This window comes from Fopius arisanus, unplaced genomic scaffold (assembly GCF_000806365.1).
Source record: "Fopius arisanus strain USDA-PBARC FA_bdor unplaced genomic scaffold, ASM80636v1 scaffold00096, whole genome shotgun sequence".
NCBI lineage: Eukaryota > Metazoa > Arthropoda > Insecta > Hymenoptera > Braconidae > Fopius > Fopius arisanus.
In genome coordinates this window covers 99,647-123,281 of record NW_011887835.1, presented here as the reverse complement: position 1 = coordinate 123,281, position 23,635 = coordinate 99,647, and the positions used below count along the sequence as shown (strand labels likewise).

General features: G+C 42.6%; 5 protein-coding genes across 15 annotated transcripts in view; 3 read left to right on the top strand and 2 right to left on the bottom strand.

Moving 5' to 3' along the window:
* Nucleotides 1–1,461: 1,461 nt before the first annotated feature.
* Trs23 (trafficking protein particle complex subunit 4-like protein Trs23) lies at nt 1,462–2,548 on the top strand. Its single transcript, XM_011312064.1, has 2 exons — nt 1,462–1,695; nt 1,965–2,548. The coding sequence occupies exons 1-2, from the start codon at nt 1,521–1,523 to the stop codon at nt 2,441–2,443; spliced, it is 654 nt and encodes a 217-aa protein (XP_011310366.1). The 5' UTR covers nt 1,462–1,520; the 3' UTR covers nt 2,444–2,548.
* ry (xanthine dehydrogenase rosy) lies at nt 2,460–7,950 on the bottom strand. 2 transcript variants are annotated; one of them, XM_011312066.1, is made up of 4 exons: nt 7,457–7,950; nt 7,103–7,232; nt 2,861–6,787; nt 2,460–2,595 (listed from the first exon to the last, which is right to left on the bottom strand). In XM_011312066.1, exons 2-4 carry the CDS (start codon nt 7,229–7,231, stop codon nt 2,551–2,553), a joined length of 4,101 nt encoding a protein of 1,366 aa, XP_011310368.1. In that variant the 5' UTR covers nt 7,232; nt 7,457–7,950; the 3' UTR covers nt 2,460–2,550. The 2 variants fall into 2 exon arrangements, with proteins under 2 accessions (XP_011310368.1, XP_011310367.1); XM_011312065.1 differs by having other exon boundaries at nt 7,103–7,950.
* An 82-nt stretch (nt 7,951–8,032) lies between these two features.
* Nucleotides 8,033–10,377, bottom strand: GAA1 (glycosylphosphatidylinositol anchor attachment 1). Its single transcript, XM_011312063.1, has 2 exons — nt 10,139–10,377; nt 8,033–9,859 (listed from the first exon to the last, which is right to left on the bottom strand). Exons 1-2 carry the CDS (start codon nt 10,278–10,280, stop codon nt 8,145–8,147), a joined length of 1,857 nt encoding a protein of 618 aa, XP_011310365.1. The 5' UTR covers nt 10,281–10,377; the 3' UTR covers nt 8,033–8,144.
* A 123-nt stretch (nt 10,378–10,500) lies between these two features.
* Dhps (Deoxyhypusine synthase) lies at nt 10,501–12,325 on the top strand. The gene is made up of 7 exons (XM_011312061.1): nt 10,501–10,631; nt 10,709–10,980; nt 11,045–11,263; nt 11,322–11,514; nt 11,607–11,710; nt 12,012–12,137; nt 12,208–12,325. Exons 1-7 carry the CDS (start codon nt 10,523–10,525, stop codon nt 12,292–12,294), a joined length of 1,110 nt encoding a protein of 369 aa, XP_011310363.1. The 5' UTR covers nt 10,501–10,522; the 3' UTR covers nt 12,295–12,325.
* A 138-nt stretch (nt 12,326–12,463) lies between these two features.
* Eip78C (Ecdysone-induced protein 78C) overlaps nt 12,464–23,635 on the top strand; it is a 27,682-nt gene continuing 16,510 nt past the window's right edge. For 2 of the 10 annotated variants that reach the window (XR_892600.1, XM_011312049.1), the window contains exons 1-2: nt 17,562–17,786; nt 19,734–20,310. Coding sequence is in view for 9 of the 10 variants with exons in the window: in XM_011312049.1 (XP_011310351.1) it covers nt 20,031–20,310 (280 nt within the window). In the remaining variant the exon portion in view is untranslated. Of the gene's footprint in view, nt 12,712–14,285; nt 14,366–17,561; nt 17,787–17,938; nt 18,094–19,669; nt 20,311–23,635 lie in introns of those variants that run through there. The other 8 variants (XM_011312058.1, XM_011312056.1, XM_011312053.1 and 5 more) reach the window with 8 other exon arrangements.

Genomic DNA, 23,635 nt, shown 5'->3' with positions numbered 1-23,635 from the left:
TTGGCTCTAGATCATCGTCATCCTGAAATATTTATCGGATAATTTCAATGAATTCTTTGAATTGTTATCGCTCACTTCGAACCCGGGGTGAATTTGACCAGATCCCGAATTTGATATCAGGAGATCACTACCCGCACGCCAGTCGTCCGCGAGGATTTTTGGAGATGTGGGGATGGGCAAGAGACTGAGGAATAATCGAGCTTCACCCTGACGACATAATCACAGAAAATCATCTAAATGTTTCTCAAATAGATAAAAAAAATATTAATAATTCGTATTAATTTTTTTTAGTGATGAGGATCGACCTTGATTTCATCATCAGGGTCCCACAGCTTCACCCAAATCGTCATGTTCCCAGCAGTCGAATTCATCGAAGTAATCGTCGAATACGTCGACGAATTCCTGGTGTACACCAGGCAGTCCCTGTCATCGCAGAAGGGCACGTCGCAGTATTCCCTCTCAACGAGCTCATAATCCTCCTCCTCGACGTAGCACCAAGGCCCCCCAGGATTGTCATCAGGATTTCTGCAGTAATTCTTCGCTTTTTCTTTGGAGGACTCCGGATAATTACGATTCGAAAACTTCTCAGTCTTCCCATTCACCGTTTTGTACCGCTTATTCCAGGACTTGCATTTTCTCCCAGAGGATGATGTCTCTCGGCTTCCACCGTACTCTGCACCACCACCGGTGATTCTACATTCTTAATTGATTTGTTACTGTTAATTTAATAATTCGGGTTTATGAATATTTCATCCGGAATTACCACCGAAATTGCAGAGGGGAATACCGCACTCGTCGTCGATTAAACTAGGATCTGTGGTGTAGCACCAAGGACCTCTGGCATCTCCTGTCGGATTTCTACAATAATTTTTCGCGAAACGCATCGATTGCTCCGGAAAATCCCCGTCCTTCAACGCGGGATTGACCTTGAATCCAAAAAACGATAAATTCTTATTCCCTCAAAATTTATTCAAGTCTACATTTTTTTTTTAATCAATAATAATTGGTCTATGAATTATTTCAATTATTTGTTTTATTATTATCATTATATATTTTATTTCATCTCAATTATTAAATTATAATATTATTATTGTTATTATTATTATATTTAAAAAATCGGTAGATTGTCGAATTTATCGTTTATAAAATTCTTGAAAAATCGATATTTTTAACTCACGTCGTGGAGTTGATCTTCCCCATGCCAAAATTGACACCTGATTCCTCCGGAAGTCTCGTAAGTCCTCCCCCGATATTCAGTCCCAAATTGCGAGACTTTGCAAAATTCCAAGTCCGTCCTCGTCGCATTTTTCACTACTTCCCATCGAAAATGTAATTAATCTCCCAAAATTTATCCTAAATACTCACATTTTGAGCCGTCAATCCTCGTAAGGACGGAAAATAATTCAACGGCGATAAACAAATTGTATTTTGAGCGCATTCCCGCCAGTGGTCGCGCCTTCATTGAAGGCCGCCTTGAGGGAGATCTGTCAAACAACCTGGAGATAACCTGCCCCTCGAAGATGGTGATATACGGTGTTTATATCGTCTCGAAATCCGGGGGATTGATATTCAATCACGACCACAATGTACCGAAAATCGAGCACGAGAGAATTTTTAATTATCCCCTGGATGTCAAGTTGATTTATGAAAATAAAAAAATTGTCGTGGCCTTTGGACAACGCGATGGAATCAATGGTGAGTACCCCCACAATTTATTACACAAATAAATAAATGAACGGGTCGAGTATAAAAAAATTCAAGATTTTTTATTTATTAAATTATCAAGAATTTTTACGACATTTTTATTTTATTCTTTCAACGGCTAATTTATAATACATTAGATGTGTATATTAAATAATATATATATGTCTCTATGGAGAAATGATATTTAAATATTTTTTAAATATCACCTTTTTTACATAAATTTCTGTTATTTTGTACTAGAACAAATTTTTTTATTTCAGTTGGACACGTACTGATGTCAGTGAACGGATCTTCCTTGACAGGTAATCAGCTGGAGGATGGTCGTGATGTCCTTGAAGTGCTGGAAGATCCTCAGAATTTTCCCATAACCCTGAAATTCAGTCGAGCAAAAATGACGACGAACGAGAAGATCTTCCTGGCGTCGATGTTCTATCCCCTGTTTGCGATAGCCAGTCAGCTGAGCCCTGAGCCGAGGTGTTCAGGGATCGAGGTGCTGGAGGCTGATACCTTCAGGCTGTACTGCTACCAGACCCTGACTGGTGTGAAATTCATGGTCGTGGCAGAACCCTCACAACCTGGTATGGAAATTCTCACGAAGAGGGTGTACGAACTCTACGCGGATTACGCCCTCAAGAATCCATTCTACTCCCTGGAGATGCCCATCAGGTGCGAACTCTTCGAGACCAACCTGGTGACACTTTTGGAGACTGTCGAAAAGTCTGGGATAAGCAGTGTTTAATGATTAACTCTTAAACTTCTTATATTCTACATTTATGTGACATAAAGGTGTAAATAATCTCTTATTAATCTTCAGTTATGAAAAATATAGTTTAATTTTTTTAGACTCTAAGGAACTTTATTCCAGGCTTTGCTGACGTCTGGCATCGGAAACTGCAACAGAATACAGAAAAATATTACCATCTTTTTAGCGTCCAAAGGTATTTTTTCAAATAATCCACAACCGATTGATCTCGAAAACTATCGATTCAAAGGAAAAATACCGTTAATCTTTTTTGGAGCTGATAAAATTTTCCATAAAAAAGATTTTTTGATATTTTCTCCTGGAATCCATATTTTTCAAAATAAATCCGTATTTAAAGAAAATTTGAGAATTCAATCGATTTCACTTCACCGTTTCAACTGAAAAAAAAATTACCCTGGAAGTGATGTCATCTTCACAGGCTGTTCGTATCCGCCCGGAAGTAGCGGGAGAGTCAAACCGAAAGAGCCTATTGGCGGTGGTCTCGCTCCTGGCGGCGAGAACTGCATTTTTAATAGCAAAAAAAATAGAAGAAGCCAAAAAAAGTGGGGGTTCTCCGACGGCTTTCGAGGAGAATACAGCCCTGGGATTAGGAGCATCCTTCAAAAGTGAGACATTGAACTCCTGAGGGATGTCCGCGAACCCAGGGATCTTGTATACCCCAGGTCCCCGACTGTAAACAGTCCCAGTGGGAGAGTAGATCATCTCCTCGAGGGTGAATAACCCCAAGCCCTGCACAAATCCTCCCTCAACCTGACCAATATCAATAGCAGGGTTCAAACTATCCCCCAGATCCATAACGATGTCTGTCCGCAGGACCTGGTGATCCCCCGTGAGACAGTCGATCTCCACCTCGCTGCAGGCAACGCCATACGTGAAATAGTTGAAAGCCATCCCCTCGTTCTTATCGAAATTGTACCCGATGTCAGGGGTTCTGTAGAAACCACTGGCACTCAGGCTGATTCTCTCGAAATAAGCAATCGTCACCCACTGTTCCCAGGTCTTGTCCGGGTTCGCGTCAATGATCGGCTGGAGGCGCGCCATTATCGTGTTGCAGGCGTTCATCACAGCCATTCCATTCAGATCTGATCCAGCGCTGGCAGCTGTTGCGGATGTGTTAGGTACTTTATCAGTGGCCGTCTCCGAGATGTGAATCTTGTCCGGGTCAACCTTGAAGATTCTACTCGCCACTTGAATCATCTTCGTGTGCAGTCCCTGCCCCATCTCCGTCCCCCCATGACTAATAAGAACTGATCCATCTGTGTAAATGTGAACCAGTGCTCCTGCTTGATTCAGGAACAACGCGGTGAAGGCTATCCCAAATTTCGTGGGTATCACCGCGATTCCGCGTTTTCTGTAGCGATTCGCTCTGTTGAACGCATCAACTTCTGATTTACGGGATTGGTAGTTCGACTGGACGATACACTGCTGCCAGCAGCGCTCCAGGGGACATCGGATCAGCACCTGCTGGTAGTGCGTCCGGTCGTTCTCTTTGTAGAGATTCAACTCTGAAACCTTTGCGGGCTCGAGTCCGAGGTAGTTCGCCACATCCCACATTATATTCTCCGCAACGAACATGCCTTGTGGTCCACCGAATCCGCGGAATGCTGTGTTAGACGGAATATTAGTGAGACACGCGGTTCCAGTGACGTGCGTTACCGGAAACTTGTACGCATTCTCGCAGTGAAAAATGGCGCGTTCCAAAACGGAAACGGAAAGATCCATGGAGTACCCCGCGTTGTTGAATATCTCGATCTTCACGCCCTTTATTTTTCCTTCCTTTGTAAAGCCGACTTTGTATCTGTGCATGAAGGGATGCCGCGTACCCGATATCATCATGTCCTCGTCGCGATCCAGCATGCAGCGCACCGGTCGCTGCAGGTCCCATGCAGCAAGCGCCGCTGGTAGCGCCACCAGCATTCCCCGTGACTCTTTCCCACCGAAACCCCCACCCATGCGCTTCACCCTGACATTAACCCGATTTATTGCAATCCCCAGAGTGTGTGCAACGAGTTTCTGAATCTCCGATGGATGCTGGGTCGAGCAGTACAGCTCGAGCTCGTCGGTTTCCTTAGGGATGGCCAGAGTCGCGTGCGTTTCGAGGTAGAAGTGCTCTTGTCCACCCATCCTAACCTCGCCCTCGAGGATGTGATCGGACTCGGCGAACGCCGCATCGATGTCCCCGTCTTTGATGCCCTTTGGAGTGCCCTGGACAAACGACTTCGCGTCGATGGCGTCTTCTATGCTGACGATGATTGGCTCCAGGTTCTCGTAATCAATTTTGACTAGTCTAGCTGCTTTTTGGGCTGTCGCCTGATCCGCTGCGATAATTGCCCCGAGAATCTGGCCCTGACTCGTCACCTTTGACTTGATGAAGATCTGCTCGTCATGGATAACCGGACCCACCCAGTTATTGTGATCTGGGACATCCTCCGCAGAGTAGAACTTCACGACCCCTTCGACTGCCATCGCTTCCGTAGCATCGATGCGGATGAGTCTAGCGTGGGCTCTGGTGGACAGTACCAGGGCCATGTAAAGCTCCCCCTGGAACTGGGGTATGTCATCGCAGTATATGGCCTCCCCCGTCGCCTGTTTAAACGCACTCGCGTGAATTATCGGTCTTCCAATCAAGTCCTTCGGATCCTGATTTTTTTTGACAACTTGGTAGTACTGAGAGCTCTTCGGCGGCTTGTACCCAAATGTCTCTGCAGCCGAGGTCAGCCTCTCCATTGGCGGCGAAAGCCCCGCGACATCCCTCCGCAGAAGTCCCAAAATATGGACAAACCCCTTGAAGAAAAGACTCAGCACCAACGACCTGCGGTACAAAACCTGCCCCCCTGGAACCGAATCCGGAAGTGGAAACTCTTCGATAAGCGACTCGTACGCCATCTCCACCATCTCCGAGTCCCAGCGTTTTCCCACTATTTTCCCACACGTCTTCACCGCAAGCCGTGTCATGGGTGCGACACCACCGTACGCAACCTGGGCCTCCACTATCTCATCCGTTCCGTCCCGGAACTCAACATTCATCGCCATATTGACGATGGCGATGTCGTCATCCCTCCGTTTGGCTTGTTTATACGCGATGAAGTACTGGGATTGGGTCGTGAAGGGGATCTCGATGGAGATGAGGACCTCCTCAGGTCCCACGACATTCCGCCGATAGCCCGTGAAGAACGTGTGGTCCAGAGGTACCTGTCTTCGTCCATCCTTGAGACTGCAAAGATTCAATCTGGCTTTAGCCGCCATCAGCACCGGCACCATGTCAGAAATCGGACTGCCAGTCATGATATTCCCACCGATGGCACCGACATTTCGTATCTGCTTCCCGGCGAACCAGTGCGCCATCCCAATGATCTCGGAAAATATCCGGGTTCTGTACTCTGGATTGCGCGTCATTATCTCACGCATGAATTCCTCCATTTCGATGAGCGTGACGGCAGCGCCAATGCACACGTAACCCGACCCGGAGGTCATCTCCCTGAGCTCGGGGATCTGAGTGGGTTGTATGAGGACAGGGTAAACCAGATGCTTGAATTTCGTCTCAACCCCAACCTCAGTGTTCCCGACGATGATACGAGCCCCCGGGACCTGCGTCTTCAGGGTGAGGAGGGCTTCCAGCCTCACAGGTCGGTACCACGTGACATCCTTTCCCTTGATGACGAGAGACTCCCGGTCGAGGTCGTCCTGGAGCTTGAGTTTGGGCGGGAAAATGACCTCCTGGGAGGGATCGTAGGGGGTGAACTCTTTGGAATTGAATACCTCCGTCGGCTCGGAGGTAAATTGACGCCTGCAGCATGCATCGCCCAGGGCGCAGGCCGCAGTTGACCCTCCGGACAGACCTTTTGCTATCTGCGACTGCTCCCACTCCTCCGTGAATGTTCGCAGGCCCTCGATTATCGGCCGATAACCTGTGCACCTGCACAGGTTCCCTTGGAAGGCCACCTCCAGGTCGTGCATCGTCGGCACCGGCTTTGTACGCAGCAGTGCGTACATTGACATTATTATACCTGGTGTGCAGAAGCCGCACTGCGATCCGTGAGCTTTTGCAAGGCGCTCTTGAATCGGATGGAGCTTTGTTCGGGTACTACCCAAACCCTCGATCGTCGTCACCGAGAGCCCGTGCATGCTGCACACCGGTGCGAGGCACGCGTTCACCGCCAGATGAACTAGTTGTGATTTCTTCCGGTCATACTTGGAGACCATAACTGTGCACGCACCGCATCCACCTTCTGCACAACCCAATTTTGTACCAGTCAGGCGCAGTTTCGTACGCAGGTACTGCAGTAGCGTCCATTCTGGGTCTACAGACGCGTCCACTACCTGTAGACCAAATTTTCTTTTTTTTTTTTTCAAGTCAAAAAATTAATTAATTAAAATTATCACGAGCGGCTAAAAATTTTTTTGGGAAAAATTTTTTTTTTTGCATTACTCCCAATTTTTAGGAACTCAAAATTATTTTCAATTTCCAAAATATTTGCAATTTTAGTAGGAATTTTAAAAAAATTATTTGAAAATATTAAATTCAAAACATTGGAATTCAAAATTCCCGCCAATATCGTTCATTCGAATTGAGTCTCGAATAGTTAAACAACCGAATTTTGAAAATTCATAATTCCCGAAATTCCGAATACGCACCTCTTTTCCATTAACAAAAAAAACAAGAGTGTGAGATTTTCGTGGTTCGCTGGAAGAAACCGAGGACCTGGGAAGCACCAGGTGCTGAACGGGCCCCAGCTTTTCCTTCTCATCCTCAGGCTTACCCATACTTAAAAATCAAACAGCTCTAACTTTCACCAACCGACAATTACCCAATTCCTCCAGGTTGCACTCAATAAAAAACAAAAATGCAAAAAAAGTGATCAATACTTCACAGCACTATCACCAGAATGCAACAGATAACAAAATAAAAACCCCGGGTACCGATAACGCATCGGTCTCTTTAACAGTTGCCTCGAAATAATTCGAAACAACTAATTCCGTTACACTGACCTCTTCCCCTGGAATGCGACGACCAATTAGACCTGTGTCGCTCCCATAATCTCAAAAATATTTTAATAACTCATAAACCGAATACGAAAAAGCCCACACCACGAGACTTTATCAATCACTAAACTGTGACAAGTAAATGCTTGAGATCGTCGGGTTATCGTGGGTGGGGGGAGGTAATATACAGTATAATATGACGCACGTGTAATCTGCAATAATACGATCATCAATATAGTTCAATGCGTATTTTTTTTTCTCGTATGCAAATCCAGTTATTAATCCATTCGTCATCTAATCCTCGACTGAAATTATTGGAATGAAATGAATATATTAAATGTATTGATTTATTGAATCAGATATTTCGTAAATGACCCTGAGGTCTTTCAACGCTAGATAATTACTTATCGGTTTTAAATCCGAAGATTCTGGAATATTTACGGATTTTTGGAAGTGAAAATTTATGAAAATTGAACACTGAATTTTATTTTGATCTCAATTTCTTCTTCGATTTTTCAGTCATTTGCCTATTGGATTTGGATTAATTGAGATTAATTAGGATTTATTGACAGTAATAAAAAGTAATGTAAAAGACTTAAATTTTATTTCAAATAAACAGAGATTGAACTGAGAATGTGAGTGAACGGAAAAAATAGTATTTACAACAGAATACAGACGTCCTCGAAGATAATCTCTAGGTCGTGACAGATTTGTTTGCTATGACGTTGGACAGCATGAGCCAGATTGGGAGAATGACAGTGATGATGACGTTGAAGAGCCAATTCCCATAGATCATGGAGTCTATGATGCTGAAGACGAGGGCTTTTTTGGTGGCGTCGAAGCTTCTGATGAGGAGATTGATGAAGGTCTCTTCGGAGAAGTGGAAATATGTGTAGCCTGTCACCACGAGGGAGGCGACGACGAAGGGGTGGAGGAGGATCCAGAGGAGGTGGAGGAAGGGCCTAGATCTCGATTGGTCAGACCTGGGGCTGATCCCGAGAACTATTGGCACGTATAGGGCACCTGCTAGAAGAGCTAGAGACGAATTGTGCATTGCTATGCTCATGAGACTCGTTGCCAATTCCACGAGAGCTATTATGCAGACCAGAGAGATATTCTCGTGACTGGATCGCCTCTGGAGGTAGAGGAACCAGATGAGTGTGACAGCAGTAGTGCCCACAAATCCGTAATAAATCGAATTTTCAGTCTCCAAGTTGAAGTACGTCAATCCCATATCTGTGAATAGCTTTGGAAAATTCATGACGGCAACCCCGAAGATGTGACACCAGAGAACCTCTGAGGCGATGTATCCAATTTCGATGTTTGAATAGTCATTCGCCTGCTGGAATTTCAGCCAGAGGCAGAAGGCCTTAATGAAGAGAGGACCAATAATAGCGACGAGTGATGGCATGTAGAGTCCAATGGATATGAATCGATCAGTGGCAGCGAGAAGATAGAAGAAGAATGACTGGTGAAATCGCTCCAGGAGATTATTCAGTGATCGTACCATACTCTCGACAATTCTCCCTATCCTGTCGAAATTGACATCAGCCCCTCGTTGGATTTTCTCATTACCCTCGAGCGTGATCGCCTCAATTCCGTACCTGTGGAAGAGGCCGTGATTACCTGTGGGGACTCCTGTGGCCTGAGTCAGGACCATTGAGGCGAGTGTTTTAAAATTGTGGGACCATTTTTTGAGCTCGGAAAATTTCGAGCCGATGTCGAAGCGCTTTTGGAAAGTACCCCGGACCATTTCCCTCTTTATGGCATTTTGGGCGAGATTGACGAGGTCCAGGTTGGGCAGCTGTCCGTTGAGGCCCTCGATTTTCACGTCGACTGATGCTATCTTCATGGCATGAAGCTCGAGATTTATGGCAGCCTGGATGGATCCAGCTCGTCCTGTCAGATCACCCGGGTCTAGAACCTCTGCCTGACCACTGACAACACCGTGATAGGCATCCAGCCAAGCCTGCATCCCCAACTGCTCGTGCTCAGTCACCAGGAAGATGATGTCCTTCGCCCAATACTTCTGTCTTCTGCAGAATTTTGCGAATGCCAGGAGGAGGGCGATGGATGGGGCTGTCGTCGGGTGGACGCTGTTGATGGGTCGGAAGGGTACGGAGACGACTATTGACTCAGTGGAGGATGCCCTCGGGGCTCTGACGATTCCATATACATTTTGTCCTGTGAATTTGTGCCTCGAGAAGGGGTAATTCAGCGTAAAGTTGTGGGTGTAGACGTCCAGGTGAAGCTGATTGAGCTTCGCCAGGAGCCAGGCGTATGGCATGTTGTCTGGGTATCTCTGCATCTCGTCGACGAACTCCCGGTGATATCCGCGAGCTGTTTGCTCTAGGTTACTCTCTTTTGTGACGAGCCCCGGGAGGAGAGCGTTCTCCGAAAAATAAGCATCTGAAAATCATTAATTTCAATTTTTTTTTTTGCACTCTCAATTATCTCGGAGACTAGTGACTCTATCGAAAAAATAAAATAAACATTTTTTGGAGAAAATTTTGTCCTCTACAAAAAATTCCAATAATATTTTTCTCTAAAACCAGTCGTTTCTGAGATAATTAGGTGATTAATAGTGTCCAATTCGAATTGTTGGTGGTAATAATTTGCCTGACATTTCTTTTAATTAGTAATTAATTTTGTGCGAATAAAATAGGTGTTGCGGTGTTGATTACTCACTGTCATTGAACATGGGTGAGGCGAGCATCCCCATCCACACAACGCCAGAGATGTAAATAAAAAAACAAATGGACCTCTCCCATTGCAACAAGAACTTTATCATTTCGACGTTTCCAGCTCTGGGATCAGTCAGAAGTCCCATCCTTCCGTTATTTTTGGATTATTAATTACTCCAGAATTAACCTACTGATATGTCAACTCAAACCACTAGTCGATAAACCCGACGCCATGACACATGAAATAATCTCCAATGGGCTGCTCACGATTTGAGAATCTCCCGCGTCTTTTGGCGTACAACACAACCTTGAAACCAGTTGAATCGGTCCGGGCTACTGATCCACGTGTTCGCGAGTTTTCATACGGTTTTAATTACTAATTGAGTGAATGATGAGTGAGGAAGAGGGAAAAAATAGAGAGGAAATTCCCGAGTGCTCGAAAACAGCTGTTCTGGTGGAGAGTCGACCGCTCCCAGAGGATACGCCACAGGTCAAAGGTAAGTCCAAGATTTGCGAGGTTAACGTCGCGGAAAATAAACCTGGAATTGGTTTTAAAATGTTATCTCATCCTCAGGGTATGACTTCAATCGGGGAGTCGATTATCACGAGTTATTTGGGACGTACAAGCACTCGGGGTTTCAAGCCACGAATTTTGGACTTGCTGTTGAGGAAATCAACAAAATGCTTGACGAGCGGGAAAAACCGCTGGGGGAGGGACAAGATGAATATGAAGAGGATGAATTCATCAGGAGAAAGAACTCCTGCACGATTTTCCTGGGGTACACCTCGAATATGGCGTCCTGTGGAGTCCGGGAGTCCATTCGTTTCCTCGTGCAGCACAAAATGGTGATTTTTCAGGTTTTATTTTATTTATCGTTTGGTTTGATTTTTAATTGTTCCTTTTATGAAGGTCGATTGCATTGTGGCAACTGCTGGAGGGGTCGAGGAGGATATTATAAAGTGTCTGGGCCCCACGTACATCGGGAAATTCGAGTTGGAGGGAAAGGAACTGCGGGATCGGGGGATAAATCGAATTGGAAATCTCCTGGTACCAAATACTAATTACTGCCTCTTCGAGGACTGGCTGATGCCTAAATTGGATGCCATGTTGAAAGAGCAGGAAGAAAAAGTGAGAATTTAATTAAAAAAAATATTCTCCAACGATTCCTTAATAATAATTTTTGTAGGGAATTGTCTGGTCTCCATCGAAAATAATTCAAAGACTGGGGGAAGAAATAAATAATCCAGAGTCAATCTACTACTGGGCAGCTAAGAATAAAATTCCAGTGTTCAGTCCAGCCTTGACTGATGGCAGTCTCGGTGACATGATGTATTTTCACTCCTTCAAAAATCCAGGACTCATCGTAGACATCTTATCGGGTGATTAAATTACGCAATTCCAATTAAAAAATTGAGGAAGCGAATTTTTCTCCTCGAAAAAACCCTCGTGAATTTTTTATATTTCATTTCAGATTTGAGGAGATTGAATACGATGGCTGTGAAAGCTGTGAGCACTGGAATGATTATAATTGGGGGCGGCTTGATTAAACATCATATATGCAATGCAAATTTAATGGTAATACGTCTCATTAAAGACACAAATCATTTATTAAAATCAATTTTAATGCATTCCCCTGAATCTGCATAAAATATATGCGAAAATTTTTCATACATATTTATTCATTTCTAGAATCCACCTATAAAAAAAGGTGAAGAACTCAAAAGAAGCTAGTAAATGTAAATTCCAATTATCGATTTATCCCCAAAATAATTAATGTACAAAAAAAACTGAAGAACTTTTTTATAGAGCACTAAATTCCGGACAAAAATCATCTCTAGACATTTCCTTGAAAAATTCCTCGTTCAAATTTTTCCAGAGAAATGGCGCGAATTTCTCAGTATTCCTGAACACAGCCTCTGAGTTCGACGGGAGTGACAGTGGTGCACGTCCCGACGAGGCCATCTCCTGGGGTAAAATTCGGAAGGACGCAAATCCCGTAAAAGTAAGTCCCACCCCCGAAAGAAAAAATGGGGAAAAAAAATAGGAAAAAAACCTGACACATTGAATTGCAGATCTACGCAGAGGCGTCACTCGTGTTTCCTCTCCTGGTGGGTGAGACATTCGCCCGAAGATTCCACCAGAGAGCCTCAAACCCCTAATTACAATCCTACAAATCATCCCTCACCCCAGAAATCACCAGATGCAGTAAATTCAGGGTATCTGCGACTGCGCACCACCTGCAGCCCCCAGTGGAACAGGTGAAAGGTACAGGGTTGCAATGGGGGGTTGATAGAAACCGAGAAATACTCGAGTCTCAGTTGTTTCCCGTGAGGCCGCGCACGCGGACCGGCGTGAAAATTAAATTCATTATTTTACATCCCCCCCTTCTCCCTCGTATCCTCGTGATATTAAATAATCAATCGTTTTTCGATCGAGTTCTGTTGGTATTTTTTCCCTGTGGATATTATTACGAGTGAGGGGTGAGAGATGATGGACGTCGAGGAGGGCAACACAGCATCCACTGCTAGCTCATCACCGAGACCGTCGAGTCCTGCTGCGGATTCCACGTTCATCAGGTGAAATATTCCGTTAAATTCAAATAAAAATTTTATTCAATCGCAATTATTTAAATATCTATATATGTCCCCCTCCTGCTTTACCTGGAATTATTAATTTGCTGATGAGGACAATCGAGGCAATTAACTCCTCATTAACGATTGATAGAAATTTTGATCGCGACACTAGCCCCTCGATTATCCATCGTGATTATTTCCAATGGACAATTTCGATTCTCGGTGTTTCGGGTAATTATTCATGACTGAAAGATTAATTCACTCCCCGGAGGCGCGAGTCACGAAAAAATAGATGGGGTCTTGAAAGATCATTGAATTTAATTAACAATTACGTCGTTTTAATGCTTGAATTACATCGGGTATTAATCAAATGATTCGTCCTCGATTTTTTGTATTTCATTTAAATTTCATCCTCCGGTTGAATCTCCAATAGTTGAAAGACTCCGTGAGTAATGAAACTGATGAATTGAATTTTTCATTCCGTAAAATCGATACGACGAAGAAAAAGAAAAGATCTAGTCTTATCCAGGGGGCTATTTCCAATTCTGTCGAGCTCGATTGCTTTTAGATATCAATCCCTTGGTGGTAGATATTTCCGGTGATTTTGGGGGTGGGATGTGGGGGATGATGTGACCCGGTGAGTGATGGGATGCGGGAGTCATCTGTAACGAGAGTTGTCTTATTAATGTAAAAAGTACGGAGTGGAGAGCAGCCGAAATAGACGGCTATGAATAGTCGTCACGAATCTGTACTGCGATATGGTGGGGTGGGAGGGGGTGGAGGAGAAACTTATCGATTTGGAAGATCAATTTTCTGGAGGAACAGATAAATAACTCCAAGTCGATTTAATCCCTGTTTTGGGGGATTAATAAACGTTCGCATTACCAACTCAATATTGGGGGATTATTCTCTGGATTTTTTCCATCAATCCCCTCCTACGATGATGGAATATATATCAGGGGTGGTTTTCACCCTTCGATCTGTCCTCTGAAACAATAATTTCGAGACGTCCTGATAATGAAAAAATCCTCTGACCCACATTCACTCGAGGAATTTTCATCGATTAGTTAAAATATCTGGAGGTGTAAATTAGGGGTGGAGTTTATTGGGATATTTGGGGGTTGGTGTTGATTTTTATTTCACTCTCATCTGAAAACGATTCATCATCCATTGATGGAACTCGGCAAATGCAATATTTCCCTCGGGGTGTTTACGAAAAGAGAAATGAGAGAAAAATATGAGGGGATATTTTTTTTTTTCATCGCCCTGCACTCCACCCCTAACCTTGACGCCTCTCGCTCGCTTTGAAAGTGGGTCAGAGGCTTTTCTTCGGGGTGGGATAACACTTGAAGGACACGGGGTATGGGGCTGTCGATATTAATTGCGGGGGGGTGGTTTTTGTGGGGAGGGATAGAATTTTTGGGGGTGTTTCAGGGGGTTGTGTGGGCTTTTGGGGAGTGGACATTCTTTCGGAAAGTTTTTATGGGGTTCTCCGGGTAAATATTCGTTTTTGGGTCATCCAAGGGTTGAGGCCATCCCTTAAGTGGTAATAATTGTTGTCTTTATTTTTTTTTTAGTGTAAAAAGGGAGCCGAGCACTGAAGAGCCGAGCAGTCCCCTAGAGGCCAACAGCCCAGGCTCCATTCTCCGCAACAACGGTGAGTCAAAAAATCTAAATTTTCAATTAATCCCATGCATCCATAAAAAATAATTATCCAATTATTCCATAATCCGTCAATTCTCACTCATTCGCTCCAAAAAAAAAATACAAGTCTCCCCAAAAAATTTTGACGTGCGCCCCCAAAAAAAAATCTAGTGCCAACTTCACGCGGTGCGGCCATTTTGGTGTTACGAAAAAAAAATCAAAATGGCGGACTGTTGAGTGCGCAGTGTGAAAAGAAAAGCGTTGGGGGGTGGAAAAATTGGCGAAAAATTTGATGAGGATAGGGAAAAAGTGAAAATTTCATTCTCGTTGTAACTGAGAACCTCTGTATAGTAGGATGAGCCCAGTTGGTATAGTCACCTAGCGTTGGATCGATTGAAAAGCGCGCGGCAGCAAAAGCGCGCCCCTCCCTATTATGTTTTCTTCTTATCCCAGAGAGGATCCACAGCCTCCGGCTTCTTCATCTCCATTCCCTCAATCTCTTTTTTTGCATTTTTTTTCTGATTGTAATTTTCTCTCCCCCTTCCTCGTTTACTTTTTCCTCGACGTGCACTCGTTGTCATACCCTTCGCACCCCCTCTGCACCCCCTCCAGCCACCGGAAGTGGCGGTGTAATTGAATTCCGCTATTTTTTTTTCTATTGTTTTATTTATTTTTTTTTCCTTCGGGAAAAAATGAGATGGCGAGAGGAAGCATCTCGTGATCTGTGTCAAGGCACTGCTTTGAGCCAAAAGGGTCACATCAACCCCTCCTCTCGCTCATTTTTACACCCCTTTGGTGAGAGGAGCCACTCCACTCGTATTACAGTACCTGAAGAGGCGCAATTAATCTTGTTAATTGCGCGGAATCGTTGGATTTTTTATATTGACAGTTTTTACGCCCTCCGGAGGGCGAGAGGCTGAGAAAAAAATTTTTTCCCGATGTCCCTCAAGCCCTTGATGATATTAAAATTGACATCTTGCTATTTCGCCTCAAGCAGTGGTCATTTCCAATTTTTTAAATAATTTGCCGTGAGAATTTTCTACGGGAGAAAAAAAAACTAACGCATAAAATATCTCTTTAAAAATAAAATATCTAAAAAAAATGCCCCCCAAATCCCCAAAACTGCAATAAACAATATCAATTATAAATAATCCCAATTACTGGATCAATCGACATAAACAAATAATTTTTTTTTGTTTATAAAAAATAAATTCCGCTTTGAATAGAAAATTATCCTCGTTATTACCGAACGAAATGACGATTAAAGGCGGTGAAGTAATCGGAAAAATGGCTATTAAAAATAGAAAAAAAAATCAATGAGCTTTAATTACAATGAATCTATCTATTTTCCGTTTATTGTTTTTTTTTTTCTCATACGCAACCGAACGTTTGGTCATATAATACCGTAAGTATACATCGATACGCGAAAGTTATATGCACGGGATAGAAAGGGGAGTGAGAGGGGTGGGGAAGGGGGGAGGAAAGGGGGCATAGGATATGTAACCGGTTTTCCAGGTTCATTACTCTGTGCAAAGTTGTATGCGCGCATCTCCTTTACTGTGGCTTGCCCAAGCCACCATCAAACTTAGTCACGCACAAGAACACATAGAGACATAGGTAACAACTATAAAAATTTTTAAACACCGAGAGATGATTTTACCCAGTGTAAAGAGCCTTTTCATCCCCCCGTTTGCTTTCACTCCGGGCATTCGATCTCTCGGGAATTATTTTATTATTCAAAATTATCACGAGTTTAGCGTTACTTTTATGATTTTAAATCAAACTCAAAATTACCAGGAATGAGTTTATCAGGAATTAATGCAGATTATTTATTGATTTCCGGTTTTGATACTTTAATCAGCGAGAGATGTGGCGATTTAATTATTGCTGGAAGTCATTAAAGTCGGGAAATCGCGGAATTTTTAGTTCTGGAGATGAGATATTTTGTTAATTGAGTTGTCATTTGGTCGATGTGAATTTTAAGTAAATTTTAAGTAATTTGTTATTTGATCAGGATTAATTTTTGTGGGATGGGGTAATTCTGGGGAATTATTTCTGGAATGTGGGGAATACACGGAGAATAATAATTTGCGCGAATTGCGATGATTTCATGCATTTAAATGTGGATTTTTTTAAATACATTCTCTTCAGGAGTTGAATAGAGGGGAATCTTGTAGACAGTGGAGATTCAATAAGATTATGAATTTCTGAAGAGCGGAAGACGACAGTCCCACAACTCCCAATGAAAGCATGAATATTCACCCGCGAATTAAATTAACTTTCAAATTACTCCTAAATTCCATTACAATTCTCCTCTCCAAATAATCCAAAATTGAGTCCAGATTGTAATCCAAATTTGCCAAAAAATTTCCAGGGCGATAAATCCCTGAAGATTCCCCCGGGAAAATTCAAAAATCCGATATGACACCCCCTGACCCCGGGAATCCCCGAATTACCCCGGATAATTCCCAAAATGCCATTCCAAAAAGAATTCACCCCCACTACCCAACGAATTCTCAACCTCCAACACGGATGAAAGCCAGTGGTGTTCGGGTGTGCTCGGCACATCTCGGTCAATGAACCTATCCCTCGCGGCTTGGTGAACCCAGTTGGTCCACTAGTTTCCCCCACCTCCATGGAGCCACCCAACAGTATCAACCACATCCACCTTCCCTCCGGCATCGTAATACCTCTTTGTCGCACTTGCTTCCTTCGTTCATTTAATACCCACTCACCCCCTACCTCCTCGCACCCCCTCCCTCTCACATCCACCCCTTCTTTCTCCCAATCCCCCAATCCCCCAATCCCCCCAGTCGTCCCTTCTCCTCTTTCCCTCCTTTTCCCTCCTTTTCCCTCCCTTTATCTCCCTTTCCCTTCCATTCCCTTCCTTTCCATTCCTCACCCTCCCCCGCGTACCTACCACCCTACCACCCTCTCCATCCCCCCATTTTTTTTTTTTTTATTTTTATTTGGTATTATCGTCCTTATTTCTCTCCACTTGTTTCCACACTCGTTTTATCCTCTCTCTTTATCCCTCCCTCCTCGAAGTGGCTGTGGAGGGGATTCACTCCCTCCTTTTACTGACAGATACACGAAACGTTTTCGTAATGTCTGTGGGTATGGGTGTGTGCACACAACTGGGGGGGAAAAACTCTCTCGAGGAGAAGTTGCAATGCCGTAACATACCTAGACCGCTGGTTTGTACTTACCTCACAGGTAACGCGGGCCTCGAGTACCTCGCGCAACTGTCCCGCGGCTCCGTCGTGTGCGCGTGTGCAATTTCTCTTTATGATTGGAGATTTGTTTGGAGGGGGGTTGGTGAATATTTTTTGGTTGGTGATGTGGGATTAATTGTTATTGCTGTTTGAGAATTTTGTTTGTTGTTGATCGGTTCGTGACTGCTTGCTGACTGAGTACTTACTCATTGTTGATCGGTTATTGATTGATTATTGATTGATTATTGATTGATTATTGATTGATTGTGGAGTTGAGGTGTGGGGAGGGCGGGTGGATAGGGGTTGAGAGGGTTCTGGGGGTTGGCCATTTCCCATTGACAATTCATCAGGGTTCGTGCATTTTTGTTTTTTTTTTTTCAATGACACGTGTCTTCTGGGGGTCGGCTCTTTGTGGCGGATTTTAGGGTGACGTTTTGCGAATTTTTGGACGTCAGTGAATTTTTTTTTGAGGGGATTCCTATGCCCCAGTGGCTGGCCCTCACCGGGCGAATGTGGATTACTCTAGGTAATTCTCGCGAAATTTCGATTTTTAAATAAAATTCAAAAATATATTCGGAATATATTTTATGTAGAGCAAGGATTAATAAATAGCTAGGATATAAATAAAAATTATATAAACATATATTAATACATGAATTCCCATATATTTTTTAGGATCCACCGGTGATTCATTTCGTGAGTCCCAAAATAAAATAGACTCTCTCCAAAAAAATTGTCTCTGCATTAAAAAAAATTTTTGTATTCGGAATTTTGGGCATTCGGAATGATCCCGTGGTCAGGATATATATAAAGAATTATAGGAATATATTCTGAGGGAAATAAGGCCCCGAATTTGAATTATCAAAATTCATCGGTGAATCAGATAAAATAATTTCTCGTTTTAATTTTGATATTTGATATAATTCGTCTGAACCGAAGTCGTGAATCCCGTGAATTTTTATCGATTCAGTGAATTTTTTATCATTTATTTATAAAAAAAAAATAACCAGGTGAACGCACTCACTCGTGACGTGTATGGAACGCGGAACCCCGGGCGTTGCACGAGACAAATGATCGTCTGCTGGGCCGCAAAATCACCATTTAGATTTGACCGCACGATCTCCCAAGATTTCCTCAAAAATCCAATCATAAAATTGAGCTATCAAATTCGGCCATTGACCCCTGAGCCCAACTCAGCCACTCGTCCCCAAAAAATCCGTCAAATTCCAAATTCCCATTTTTTCAAATTGATTAATCAATCCCCAAATAATTCCCCCAAATCAATTCCTCATTTTCCAAATGACTTTCCCAATTTTATTATCATCCCAGCTTTATTATCATCTCCTCATTGACACCGCGAAGATTAAATTAAAAATTCAAATGAAAATAATTTTTTTTTTTGTAATTAAGTCATTGTAAATGGCCGGTCAATGGGGTGGGGGGAAATTGTAATCGAAAAGTTTGAGCAGACGTTGAACATGAATAAATGAAGGAGAGATATCCCTGGGGTTTTGCGGCCTTCCATGATGAAAGGGGGGCGGAGTGAGGGGAGGGGGACAGAACAGAACAGAACAAGCTTCTTCGAGAAGTCAACGTCCGAAGATTACGGCAATGACATTCACTTTTTCTCACCAACTTCTGCGATTATTTTTTTTTTCTCTTTTCCGCCTCTCGGATTCATCATCTCGAGACCATTCTCTCCAACGGGAGGTCAAAACCGTCAGCCCCTTGGGCCCCAGTCTCTCAGAATTTCAGGAATCGGGGGAAATAATTGAAAAATAGATGAGACAGATAAAAAATCGATGATTATGCAATCGCACTGAATTGATTAAATTTTAAATTCAAAGTTATTTCCAATTTTTCTTGAAATTTTCTCGGTGTTTCGGGATTTCAATATTTTGGGAAAATTCATTTCAAAAATTGATGAGACAGATAAAAAATCGATAATTATGGAATTGCTGTGAATTGATTAAATTTCAAATTCAAAATTATTTCCAATCTTTCTTGAAATTTTCTCGCTGTTTCGGGATTTTAATATTCTGGGAAAATTAATTAAAAAAATTGATGAGACAGATAAAAAATCGATAATTATGCAATTGCAGTGAAAGCAGTGAATTATAAAAATTCCAAATAAAAAATGACGTCCAATTTTTCTTGAAATTCCAGCGATGGAACACGGGGTGAGAATTCCATCACGTACCGTGAAAAACTGGCGGACGTGACGAGAAAAAAAATTCTATGTATTTATTTCGGGTAAAAAAAAAAAACAGTGCACCACTGGAAGATGGGCTGAGGGCCCAAAAGTACTTAAAAAAAAAATAGCTGAATAATTTTGATAGTTCAGTGATGGAAATGTGATTGAGACGGTGAATGAGAGATGACAGTTTGTGATTCAGTGGATGTGGTGATTTATTTGAATAACGCGGGGGTGTGCCTGGAATATTTGGATAAAGAGGTTGGACAATGGATGTTTTTAAAATTGATCAGTCGTTAACGGCTGGACTAGGAAGCGCACCGGCACCAGACACACTCACACCGGATGTGTCGTTTGATGCCGGAAGTGAATTCAATCTTAGTTTCTTCGATGGTCCAGAGGATAGTACTCAGGGCTTCAGTGATCCTGGCTCGGTTGGTAGTGCTAGTGCATCACCACCACCTGGTACACCAGGAAGTTTAACCGTTACACCTTCAAATGCCAATTTGCCACTAGTGCAGGTACCCTCCGGTATCGTCATTAAGCAAGGTCCGTTTTTTATTTATTTTATTATTATTCCATCATTATTTTATTATTATTCCACCCTTCACCCCCCACACATCTTAAAAATCATTTATTTTTTTCATCTCTCTACAACTCAATTGCAATAAATTAAATATTCTTCATTAATTTATATTATATATCAGTATCTTCAATTTCAAATTTCAATTATTCAAGAATCATTCATTTTTTTGATTTCTCCAAAAATTTTACATTCCAATTTTTTTTGAATTCGCGCAATCGATTTTTAAACATCGAGAATTTTTTCGCGGAAAATTTTCCTTTTTAGTTTAACGAGTAACGGGGAACGGGAATTGTCGATTGAATTTGTTGTGAGGATGAAATTTTCCTCGATTGTTGAATAAAGAACCGGAGAAATGGAAAATGCCAATATTTGAGGGGAGAAATGGAGTTGTTGAGACGTCGTTTATTCAAACGTCACAAAGTATACCGGATCTGTTATCTCCGGTCGTTAATTAATCGTCGGATAATTAATTTAACGATTTCATTTCTGGGTTGTGACTCTGGGCATTCATCCTGTATTTATACGTGTAATGCGAATGGGAGACCGAAAAGCGAGTCTCAAATGGATTATGTTACGGTGCGATGGAATGGGAAGACAGAATCAGAGGGAATGAGTCCCTTTCACTCGGGGGCTCTTTTATTAAAATACTCTGGTGTAATGTACACCAGAGGCGAATCCATTTTTTAGTCAATTAGGTTTTTTTTTTATTTCGGTTGAAATGGGTGATGGGGTAGTTGTCGCCTCATTTCTTCCGAATTTAACTCATCATTCAGTTTCGGGGATGATCGCGAAGAGATTTAATTCGTTGATGATTTAATAGATCATGATTTAATTCGTTTTCTTTGACTCCAGCCCTCGTCAGTGTAATTATAATTAAATTAATTGAGACGAATTAATTTTTCTGTCGAATTAATTAATCCAAATATCCAAATCACGACTGAGGGGGGAAATGAAAATTTTTCGTGGGTCAAATATCGTGGGATGAATTGTTTAAATATTTCTAAAAAAATTTTTTAACTCAAAAAATCGCGGGATATTTCGAGCGAATGCGCGCGCAGGACGCGCGAACGATCTCGATCTTAAAAACGTGACCTATTCAGGAGGAAAAAAAACCCTAACGAGCAGAAATATAAAAACTAAAAAATCATGGATGACCGATTTTGATTGAAATGAAACAAGTCCTGAAAATATTCCCCCAAAATTCAATCTCTCCCCCGATTAAAATCTCCACAAGCGGTCAAGGTCTGCAGTTACAACCGATAAATTCCAACGACTTTTCACGAAATCCCCTGTAAATTTCTCCCAACAATTCTGAGTAAAACGTGAATAAATTACCGAGGAATATCCATTCATCAGTGCATAACACGTACGTTATTATTTCAGTGTCAGGGTCGTGCATACGTGCGCAGCACTAAAATCAAGCACCCGAAAGAAAGTCCCAAAAATCCTATTACACAACAAAATTTTTATAACGACACCAACCAATACAGACATATGACGGGTTTTACCCGGTGGAATGAGGGGGAGAGAAGGTTTAAAATATCCAAACCGGTTCAAATCATTAAATTTACATCTTCCCATCCTCACATGTATTCAATCTGTGTACAAACCTCACTGATGGTAACATATAGTTGCACTGTGACTCATCCAGGTGCATTGCCCCATCACCTTCCCTCCACCACATCAATTATCACCTCAAAATTAATACCCCGACGAATCGCAAAATTCCCCCAAATCATCAAAAATCATCTGACTCACTCGTTCCAAATTTTTCCTTTTTTTTTCTCTCTGAATTTTTTAAATGGAATTGACAGGCATTTCTCGAAAGGCAGTCTTCACTCTGAGTTATCGATCTTCCTTCGATCATTATCAATAATAATAATTGCATTCATACCCCTCCCATCTTCTTTTCATCACGTATTCTTGCCCCCTCGGAGGTGCAATGAACTCGACTCAAGTACGAGGGAATAGTGTATATCATCGTGCATTGGTTGGCGAATGCTACCAATACGAAACCACCACTGACTTAACCATCACGAGTCACGAGCACACACACAGATTATAGGGCTCTATCGTGTATGTAAACTGTGTAATGATTGTATCTCCATCCTTGTTCGAGTACCGCGCCTCGTGGGTAAGTGGTCTATTGCATAAGTGTCGAATAATAAAATCGAGTTATCGGATAGAAGTTGGGTGTAATGATCGTTGGTGGTTTGAGAATGATTGGGCGGGTTGTTTTGATGGCTGGGGTACTCAAATTGATGAAATCATTTGCTAATCGTTCGGTGAAATCGTTCAAGTCATCGTGATCAGGGAAATTCATGAATCAGACTCCTTGTTATCGGTATTGAAACAACACTCATTATCTTTTAATGATTGACTCAATGAAATCACGCGATTATCACGAGTCAAATGATCTGAGTCAAATAATCTGAGTCAAATGATCTGCGTCAAGTGATCTGAATCAAATCATCTACAATTTATTATGACAGTTAAAGCCGCTGAATCCATGAGATAAAATTACTCAATCTCTTCTAACTCATAAACTAAAATCATCCGAATCATTGAACAATTCAAGAGTGACACCCCTCCCCCTCATATCACGTGAATCATCCCCACCTGATATTATTCCCTAGCTCACTCCCCCCAAAACTCAAAACCCAATCAATTAACTCAGCAAACTCCCGTCTAACGCTTGAATTCCCCGGAATTCCTGACCTGTCCCAAGGTATCTCCATCCTCTAAAAAGAAAAAAAAAGGCCCCGGCCGGGAAAATTGGGAAAAAAAAAGGCGCGTTAACCCAGTGAGGGGTCCCTCGCCCCATACCCGAGAATAAACTTGTGTTCCGCATTGCAATATTAGACGATCTAATTTTAGTCCCTCCAGCGTCACATTCCCCTTTCTCCATCTGTCTCTCTCATCGTATGTCTCCTTTCGCACGAAAGTGTTCCAAGTGTTTAGTTTAGTCATCCAACCTGGCTATCCCTGTCATCCCCCTGCCATCCCCCTGCCACCCCTTACCACCGATTATATATAGAGGGGAAAATTCTTGAAGGACCGAGGAGGGGCGGTGACATCTTCAATGGTTTTCGCACAGACTAGAGTGTGTTTATATTCGCCAACGAGCCGGTGTAATTAAACTCTCCTTATAGACACGATAAACCCCGTCCTACCGTGTGGTACAGCTGCATCATTTTGGGATGTACCATCCGGAGGACATTTTATTAATTAACTCCCTGGGTATTGATCCGAGTGCTGGGGGGATTAAAGGACATTGGGTTGTGGGGG

Bases quoted from the DNA above. Each gene is read 5' to 3' on its own strand.
- Trs23 (XM_011312064.1), top strand. From the start codon at position 1,521: ATGGTGATATACGGTGTTTATATCGTCTCGAAATCCGGGGGATTGATA. The intron at 1,696-1,964 runs GTGAGTACCCCC...TTTTTATTTCAG, and splicing joins ACAACGCGATGGAATCAATG to TTGGACACGTACTGATGTCA.
- ry (XM_011312065.1), bottom strand. From the start codon at position 7,231: ATGGGTAAGCCTGAGGATGAGAAGGAAAAGCTGGGGCCCGTTCAGCAC. The intron at 6,788-7,102 runs GTGCGTATTCGG...TTTGGTCTACAG, and splicing joins TTTTTGTTAATGGAAAAGAG to GTAGTGGACGCGTCTGTAGA. The intron at 2,596-2,860 runs GTAATTTTTTTT...ATTCTGTTGCAG, and splicing joins AAGATGACATCACTTCCAGG to TTTCCGATGCCAGACGTCAG.
- GAA1 (XM_011312063.1), bottom strand. From the start codon at position 10,280: ATGGGACTTCTGACTGATCCCAGAGCTGGAAACGTCGAAATGATAAAG. The intron at 9,860-10,138 runs GTGAGTAATCAA...AATGATTTTCAG, and splicing joins CTCACCCATGTTCAATGACA to ATGCTTATTTTTCGGAGAAC.
- Dhps (XM_011312061.1), top strand. From the start codon at position 10,523: ATGATGAGTGAGGAAGAGGGAAAAAATAGAGAGGAAATTCCCGAGTGC. The intron at 11,711-12,011 runs GTAATACGTCTC...AAATTTTTCCAG, and splicing joins TATGCAATGCAAATTTAATG to AGAAATGGCGCGAATTTCTC. The intron at 12,138-12,207 runs GTAAGTCCCACC...ATTGAATTGCAG, and splicing joins AGGACGCAAATCCCGTAAAA to ATCTACGCAGAGGCGTCACT.